Genomic DNA, 9,770 nt, shown 5'->3' on the forward strand with positions numbered 1-9,770 from the left:
GGTCCCTTTGCTTAATTCTGAGAACTTATTATGGGTAGGGCTTGGTCCAGTGGACTGGGTTTTTCTATTGATCACAGGCTTATGGGTTCGCTTGGTGACCATCATCCAGGGCCTATATGTGTCTTCTTCTTCAACTTCTGATTGTTGCAGGTGACCGTTAGCATTGGGGCTAGCCGTTGGTGTTTGAACATGGTTGCTTTCAACGGTGAGTTGTAATCCTTTCGGCAGAGGATTATTCCAATGGCCAGTTTGAGGCTTGGGGTGTGCTACCTAGTATTTACATAGCTCCTTACGATGATCTACCCTTCCACAGTAAAAACAAATGGAGTGTATGGACTTGTATTATAGCTTTTTTTCCCCAGGAGGAACCGAGGACATAGTGGTTTTCGAAGATCAACTTCAACGCACACCCTTGCAAACCGGCCTCTAGTAGCCATGGCTGTGGTGAGATCAATTTTCACGGGCTTACCAATCTGCCTAGCAATCGTATATAAAACTTTCTCTTGAAAATACTCGATCAGAAGCTCCGAAAACTGCACCCATACTGCAATGGTGGTTTCAAAGGCTTCTGATGCCTTAAAATCAGGCTCCCATTTCCTCACAGTAAGATAATGGTCCATAATAACCCACGGTCCTCCAGAATAGACATGTGTACAATCTTCCAAAGAGGAGAATTTAAACAGGAAATAATTGTTACCCAGATCTATGACAGTAAAGTCCTCCAGTAGGCCCCAAAGGTTCTTAACTCTTGTGCAGAGCATCTTATACCCAATGTTCTTGCCCAATAATCAGACAATCAGTGTGTTGGCCCAGGGTCTACGAATCTGTTCGAGAAGTTTCTTCAGTAGGTGTACTTGTGGAATGCCTTTTTGAGCCGGGTGCAGGTTTTCTTCATGAGTGGGAGCATCCCCTTCCTCCTCTTCCTCATCAGCAGAGAGACAGTCCATGGAATCGTCAAAATAGAAATCTGCATTCCGTGGTGCAGCCAAAGCTTCCTTGAACGATTTAACCTTCTAACCCTCAATCGAGACCTCATTAGGGCCGTGAACTAGTGCCAGCGTAGGCGGGATACTTGAGCTCTCAGTTGTGTCCATGGTCTCCAGGTGATCTTTGCTCTTAATCTTCTTCGTGCTTCTAACCAGATGATCTTCTTCTTCCTGAGTTTTCGTGGGTGAGGCAGAGTTCAAGGGTACTGGCCCGCTCATACCTTCTCAAATCTTAAAAGCCTCTATAATCATGTGTAATAATAATGACACCCACAAAGCTTTTAACAAACAGAAAAAGAGCAATGAGGAAATCGAATAGAAGGGTATTCAAAGCGAAACAATTAGGGTTTGAGAAAAGGCATCTCAAGCAGCCTATATTTGTGCGGATTACTGGTTTGATTGGAAAATTGAAGTAGTTGGAGAAAGTAATTGTAAGATCAAAGACAAGTGATATGGTCTAACAGTGCTCTGGATTGTGAAGATCTGTCGCTACAACAACCAGGCTACAAATTCAATTGGTTACCGTATCACAATCTTATCTCTTAACAGCTTATCTTCTTATTATATTTTTAAAAAATAATTAAAATTCTCATTATAATACTAAAACTAATCTTAAATTAAACTATTTTCAAAACTCCTGCAACTATTTTTAGGGGTTCTTTTTTTAAGGTCCCTCGTATTAAGATTTTATAGCATAAAGGATATCTAATATTTTCATAATGTCTAAGGTCCCTCAAGTTGATCCAAAGAAAATTGGACCAGAGAAAATTCGCATCACAGAGAAAATTGGTCCAGATAAATTCTTCTGGACTTCAAGCTCTTGCACAAAAAGTTCATGACATGTGTTGTTGCTTGTCGGTGAATGCACCACCGTTATCCGGACATGGAAAAGAACAAAAGACTTTGCTTCAATGATTTTGTGCCATTGGTTCAATCCAGGAAATGATTTTCTCTAATCAAATGCATAGGGATCGTCTTCATATGGATTCAGAGACCCTTCTGAGAACAAATCACCTATCATAGAAGTACTCTTGTTGGCCAACAAGTATGCACCCATCTCCAATCCCAAGAATGATGAACTAAGGAAATTATGAGAATTTCTCTACAAGTCCCAGTCACCACACACACACACACAGAGGCTCTGCAATTGTTTGCAACAATGGCAATGACCACCACTCCTCTCTATTTTGCCTTTCTGATTCCAAAACAAAGCAACTCTACAAATCCACACACCTTTTATTTTCTTCATTCTCGCATCTCCATCGCCAAACGCTCGTTTCTCTCTGTCCGATCATCGCCGCAGCCGGTGGCAGCAGTAGTGGTGGCTAAAACCGCGAGTGCAGTTGTGGAAGCTGAGCCAAAGAAGACCGCCACTACTCCGTCCAATTCTCTGCCTTTATCGCCTCATGATCCGGGATGTTCTGTCACTCAAGGTAATCAATTTCTTTTAATTCTTCAACTGCTTAGGCACAATTTGAATGTTATTTGTTGATATCCACTTGATATAGAGAAAGAAAGTTCAGAGAGTAAGGTTTGATTTGAGAAATTTCTCTATAATATATGAGTGTGGGGGTTGAGGGATCTTAGACATCAAAAAATAATATTGTGGATCTCTTCCATTACTAAATATGGGGGATGGACCTTAGACTAATTTTTCCCTATTTTTAAAATTCTCATTGAATTACTTCAATATTATATTACTGAACAAATTACATTTATCCAATCATCTATTATCGCACATTTACAGATTCATTTTTCTTAAAACATTTTTTTTTTTAAATTTATGATCATCATGTGTCGGTTATATATTGCTAAATAATTTGAATAATTCTGGTATAATGTTGCCGAACGAATTAGATTTGTCTAGTTATCTATTACCCACATTTACAGATTCTCTTTTCTTAAAATATCAAGTATCCATAAAAATATAAAATGTACAAACATCCATAAAAACATTCACAAAATTTGTCAACACAAATATCTTTAAATTTGTCAATACAAACATCTATAAAATACATTGAGATGTTATCACAATCTATCTATGTTGATAGTTTCAATAGTTACTATATTGAGGTTGACAAACGTACCACTACAGAAAAAAATAAATAAATAAATTTGGTGACGTTTTTTAGCAACCAAACAAAAATTTAGTTGCCAAAGATTGGCAACGAAATATTTATGGTCTCTAAAAACTAAACTTTTGGCGACAAATTTAAATTTTTGGTCGTTATTGAGTTTGGCGCCAAGTGAAAATTCTACGAGGGAGCACTAAAAAATTTTCGACGACCAAATTAATTTATGCGACAAATATTTTAGTCGCCAATTGTATGTGTTTGGCGACAGACATTATTTAGTCGTCGAAAATCTAAATGACAACCCAATTAATTTGGTCGCCAATAAATTATTTGCCTTTACCCTAATTTTTTATTACCAAAAATAGTTGACTGAACATTTTGGGTGAATAAAAAACCAATTGACCATTACTTCACCATCTCATTTTCTCTCCATTAGAAACGGGGTTTTGCTTCATACACCCAGTGGGGGTCGCGCCCCCAGTGACGTGGCGCGCCCCCACTGGTCGAAAATCAAAAAAAAAAAAAAAAAAAAAAAACTGTTTTTTTCGGACTAACCCCCAGCTGACACCTCACTGGGTGTCACCCCCAGCTGGGGGTAAAATGCATTTTCCTTAGAAACGTCCCGGCAGAGCAATGCTGCAGACCCCCAGTTGGGGCAGACCCCCACCACCCCCCACATACTCGTGGGGGTAGGAAAAGGATGGAAAAAAAAATTTGGGCCAATCAGCACCCCCAGTGGGGTCCCCCTCATTTTCCGGGCACGGCACATGTATATGCTTCTTCTTATCTTCTTCTTCTTCTTCTCACTCTCCCTCTCCCTCTCCCTCTCTTGTGTCGCCCTTGCTCTACCATTGTTGCGACCTCTTTCTGTAGTGAGAAACAAAAGCAAAAGCAAAATCAAAAGCCCCATCACTATTTCGAGCCATCAAATCGCTTTCCTCTAAATCCCTCCAATGTGTCCATTAATCGCTTACTCTGCAATTGTTCCAGTTGACAACATGACATAATCGACATGTCGAAGTACCAAGAAGCTTTTGCGATGAGGATGGCCACAGCTGGTCTCAAACCTCATCACTGTATCGGTCTCTCTTCATACTCTCTCTTCTATTCGATTGAGTCTTTTTTTTTTCACAAATATTTGGATTTGTTGAGTTTATTTGTTTTCATTTTCTTGGGTGAATCCGTTTCTAGACTGTTAAATTTCACCAATCGAAACCAATTAGTCGTTCGCATTAGGCAATATTAGTGAGATTTTACTTCATTCTTTCTAGATGACCTAAATATAAGCAAATAGCAAAATGAGGAATCAGTAAAAACTGAGTATTTCCCTCAGCTACTCCATTTGGTAATTGGGAAAGAGAGGATAGTCAATAAAAACAAAATCTTGAATCTTTTTTTTCTCTATATTTTTTGAAATAATTTTTATCTTTTTTTTTTCTTTCTTTTTTTAGTTCTTCAAAACAGAGGAAATGAACACAACATGAGAAAAGCATTTTCAAGCGAATTTCTTAGAAATAGAGCGTTTTAATGAAACTATTTTAAACACTTGTATGAGTTTCAAAAAATTCATTACATGAAAACATCGAAAACAATAAGAATTTTATAACTGATTGGTATGGTTTGTCATATATTTGAGAAAAAAAATATGAAAAGTTCAAAAATTACTTTCATATCAGTTTTTCTGTTTATGTGAAAATTATTTTTGAAAGTTCAACAATTTCACATTTTGAAAAAAATATGAAAGAAAACATAAAATGAAAATAGTGAAAAATGACAGCAAAAGGCGTGCCTTTTGATATGGATTTTTGTTTTTAATAGAAAGCACCGTTGGAGTCGAAATTTGAAATCTAAGACAAAGACAAGACATTGAATCGTCCAAAAGCCCAAATCCGTTGATCTTTGAGAGCTTATTATTTTTAATTAAATTTGAATTTTCAATTTAGAAGCTAAATAGTATAATGATAGTAGAAAGAAATGAGATAAAGAGATATTATTTTTAATTAGATTCCATGTATATATAATAATTTAGTTGCCATTTGTTCTTAATATTAGCAAAGATACGTATGCATATTCAACAATTCTTAACCTAATGCCTTTGATCTTTGTGTGCTTATTATAGTTAGAATAGCTCTCTGGTGGAAAACTCACTCATATAACAATTTTTACTATGTAATGATTTTGTATTCAATCTCCAACGGGTCAGAAGGAGCCTAAGGTAGTGATGTTCTGCAGCAATTGGGTGTATTTCTTGTTTTGGAGCTAAAATCTCTTCAGCCCTTGGGTGTGTGTTTTCTACTGCTTATACATATATATATATATATATGGTTTTCTTTCTATTGCTTGATTGTTGCTCTTTGGGCTGCACATGATTAGCCCTTCAATTTCTAATTTTGGGTTCTGGGTTTGGGTTTTTTGGTTATGGAGTTTGCATATATGTGAGTATGTTTAGATGGGTTTGGTTTTTGGTTTGGATTGGGGGTTCAATTCATTCTTTGCTTTCTATTTCTGTATTTTTCTTATTTATCCTGTTTTTGGTGTTCTATTTTTTAAAAATTGTTTTTCAAATTTGGGGAATGCTGGTTGCACTTGAGGTGGTTGCTGATGTATCCCAATAAATATACATATATATATATATATATAGAGAGAGAGAGAGAGAGAGATTACATTCCCTCTCAGGAAGGTTTTCTTTCAACTTTTGAGGCTTGAGAAGCTTCCTTCCTCTATGTATATATCTATACAGAGGAAAGAGAAAGAGAAAGAGATGTTACCCAGCATTGAAAATGTTTGATGGAAGCAAATAGATGAAGAAAACCTTTGACCTTTCAGTCAAAAACATTACATATCTTTTGAAACATTAAATACATTTTGAAGTCTTTAATGCACCTCATATCTACATTTGATTATCATAGTTTTTTCTTCTTTTCCTTCACTGTTTGGCATTCGGTTGTCTGCTTAGCAACACATCTTTGTTAATTTAGTGGATTTAGTGGTTAATTTTTCCATGGTCATTCTGTGGGTGTTTCATTCCATTGTGATTCTTGGCTCATACTATTATTAATAAATGTGATTCATGTTTCTTATTTTCTTATAATTTTTTAAGAATACTTTTCTTCTATTCAGGTAAGAAATGCTCTCTTTTAATTTCTTAAGCTTTTTCTTATATGTTTCTTCCCTGTAGTTTTTTTTTTAAGGATGTATTATATGGTATTTGGGTGTATTTTTTTAATCTCTTCTAAATTGTTCTATGTTTTCTCTTATGTTGGTGTGAATAGGTGATGCTTTTTGTGTTGGAAGGACTATATTTACTTTTAGGTAATAAGCATCCTCTTTTTTCTGTTTTGCTTTTTTTTTTTTAATTTTTAATGTTTGTTTTCCTACCCTTGATAAGCACGACACTGTTATGAAAAGAGTACAGTTACAATTCCTAGGATTGAGGTATGGTGCCCTTTATGTGTTTGGTATTTTGTGTGATTAAAAAGATCGTGTCTATTGGACTAACAAGCTCCTCTCTTATGCAGGTCGAGCTCAACTCATTCAGACTATACTCTTCTCGATGCAAAGTGTATTGGTCTTGCCTTTTTATCCTTCCTAGAAAGGTTATTAGGGAAATTGAGAGTCTGCTTAGATCCTTCCTTTGGTTTGGTACTGATATGAAAAAGCATGGTGCTAAAATTGCTTGGAGTTCCATTTGTAAACCTAAGAATGAGGGGGGCTTGGGTTTCAAGGATATGGGCATTTGGAACAAGGCTTCTATAGCCAAGCATGTTTGGTTCCTTTTCTCAGGGGGTGAGGGATCTATGTGGTGCCAATGGGTTAAGTCTTACTTACTCAAAGGCAGAGTTTCTGGTACGTCAAAATTCCTAGTGACCCTTCTTGGGTTTGAAGGAAGATTTTGCAATTGAGAAACATTATTTTCCCGCTCATCAAGTTTAAGATTAGTAGTGGAGAGAAAGTGTCTCTGTGGTTTGATAATTGGCATCCTCTTGGTTCGTTGTGGAGTAGGTTTGGGCCTAGGATTGTCTATGACACTGGTCTTGATCTTAATTCTAAAGTTAGCTCCATCATTTCTCATGGTGCATGGAGTTGGCCCTTCCCTAACTCCTGGGAAATCAAGGAGTGGATTGATTCTACCCTTCCTTCCTTTAAACCGATGGATAGTTCTCAGGATAGTCCTTTGTGGTGCCTTACGGGTGATAGCAGTTTCTCTATTCAGTCTACTTGGGACTGTTGGAGAGATAAGGGTCGTAAAGTCCCTTGGAATAAACTAGTTTGGGGGCCTCCTTTCATCCCTAGAGTTAGTTTCATTGTTTGGTTGGCTATACATGAGAGGTTGAATACTAGGATAGACTTTAGGGTTTTGGCCTTATTCCTCATGCTAGTTGTCCGTTGTGTAATGATCCTGAGGAAAGCCATTCCCATCTATTTTTTAGATGTGCTTTCTCCTCTAAGATCTGGGTTGCTATTCAGAATAAGTGTAATGTCAGGTGGCCTTACCTAACCTGGTTAGAGTATGTCGAATTTGCTGTTAAATCTACTAAGGGGAGGTCTCTAAAGTCTGTCAATGTGAAGTTGTCCTTTATGTGCACGGTGTATCATATTTGGATTGAGAGGAATGGTAGAGTCTTTAACAAGACCAATGCCCCTGCTGAGGTGGTCACTAAGCATATTATCCAAATTGTGAGAGGTAGGTTAATTTCAATGAATAATGTGTTAAATTCTACAAGTGATAGCTGGTACTTGTTGCAATGGAACTTGCCTTCCACCATTATGAAGTTGCCCCCACATTCAAATGTTGGGAGAGGCATGAGAGATGTGAGTGCACCAACATTGAGGGTTGAGTGATGGGAGCAAATACAGTGGGTTTTCTAATAGTTTGTTCTAGTGCAGGTTCTCGTGTTGTCAAGTATTTGATGCTGATAAACACAAGGACTGGAGCTGGAAAATATCATTGTGGGTTGAGTGAAGTGAGCTAGTATATCATTCACTATATCAGTGGGTTAAGAGATGCGATATTTACCAAAATTGATTTTCTAATCTCTCTTCAGATATGTTATCTCATTTCGTTTTTGTAGGTTAGGAATGCGCTCAATGTTTTGTTACTGTCTCAGATGGTATATAAATATGTGAGTTGTGGGTTGAGTGAGATGAGATACTATATGGAGAGGAGAGACATTTCTGAGTGTGGGCCGAGTGTTATGAGATCCTATACAAAGTTTGTTCTGTTTTTGCTTCTTTTTGATATGCGTCGGAGTCTACTTTTTCACATGTTGCTGGATATGGTCCAGGATCACTTTACAAAGTATAGGTGGAGGAGTTGTGGCTACTATCTGTGCCAGTATGGGAGACGCAGCAGTGTGTTGTGTTTCCTCCAAGTGGCAGGTCACGGCTTTAGGGATGGTGGTTGCTTATTGTGCAGTTCCAGATGGCAATTTGAAGAGGGTATTTGTAATGTGGTGATGCCTGCTTCAAGCGCCTTGCTGTGTTACATGAAAGAGAAAAGTAGTTGTCCTTTTTATGGTGTGTACATTGTTAATTTGTGTAATTTTACCTACCCCTACGGGCTGTGTAGGTGGGATTATGTGCGGTTAACTATGCTGTACTATAGGCATTCCTACAAGGATGATATTATGGGTTGTTTCTCCCGTAAGGCTCCTGGTAGGATTCTAGTTTGGTACGTTAGAGGTATAGGAACCTATTCCTACAGGTTGTGTAGGAAGGATCCTAGAAGGCTGGGTATTTTTGGTTTGTGCTGGTCAAAGTTTGGCTACTGCTTATTATTATTGTACAAGGACCCTATCTATTACAAGATATGGCCTTTGTACAATCAGTTGGCTTGTAACCACCCTTTGACCCCTGTTCTTTGGTTGTAGCTTTTCTCGGTTTTTTTTGTGTTCTTGTGGTTGGGCGTCGGTGTTCTGTTGCCGAGGTTCGTGTTTTGTCTTGTTGCTAGGGCCTAGGGCATGCCCTTTGTAATCTTGTAAATCCTTTGTCTTTTATTTATTTCTTATTCACCCAAAAAAAAAAAGATCGTGTATGTTGCTTGTTGTTCATTGATTGAGCCTAAGCCAATGGTTTTGTATATGTTTATTTGATTTTTTAGTTGTTGATTTCTCTTCTTTTTTTTCTTTTTTTGGCTGATATGTTTTTTTATTTTTTATTTTTTTTGGGGGGGGGGGGTGAATATAATATATTTTGGTTGAATATTTTGCTGATATGGTGCTACAACATATTTTAGACAACAAAAGAGGGTCCTTTGATGCTATGGATGGTTCTTGCAGGCGAGACACCAATCATATCTAATGTTGAAATTGCACCAGAAAATTGATGTTAATGCTATGGATGGTATCTAGAATGTAGGGGTCATTTAAACCATTAACAAGTTCCAAGTTTCCAATCTATGTACATGACACTAAACTGATGAAATTAGAAACATGTTTTTGTCACTAGGTTGGGAATACTTGATTCGATTGTTGCCTAGATTAGAAGTACAATCATTTATTTAGATGTGTATATTACATTTTGGTTCGATATATAGTAATTAATCGAATCGTTTATTTTACACATATCCATGGCGAATAAGTATGACAAATAAGGTAGACAATAATAAAAATTAAAGACAGGACATGAGTATCATTTTATGTTATTTGACATTCATTTCATGCCTATAACTCTCCCTTAATTTTTAAAAACTAGCCACCTCTTGAGCATA

The 9,770-nt window shown here is 37.1% G+C and overlaps 1 protein-coding gene across 1 annotated transcript; it reads right to left on the reverse strand.

The window, feature by feature from the left end:
- Window positions 1-299: 299 nt before the first annotated feature.
- Window positions 300-947, reverse strand: LOC145791521 (uncharacterized). The gene is made up of 2 exons (XM_082871881.1): window positions 855-947; window positions 300-761 (listed from the first exon to the last, which is right to left on the reverse strand). Exons 1-2 carry the CDS (start codon window positions 945-947, stop codon window positions 300-302), a joined length of 555 nt encoding a protein of 184 aa, XP_082728007.1.
- Between the last annotated feature and the right edge of the window lie 8,823 nt (window positions 948-9,770).

The sequence above is a fragment of the Camellia sinensis genome, chromosome 5 (genome assembly GCF_055761805.1).
Source record: "Camellia sinensis isolate YWXY chromosome 5, ASM5576180v1, whole genome shotgun sequence".
Lineage (NCBI taxonomy): Eukaryota > Viridiplantae > Streptophyta > Magnoliopsida > Ericales > Theaceae > Camellia > Camellia sinensis.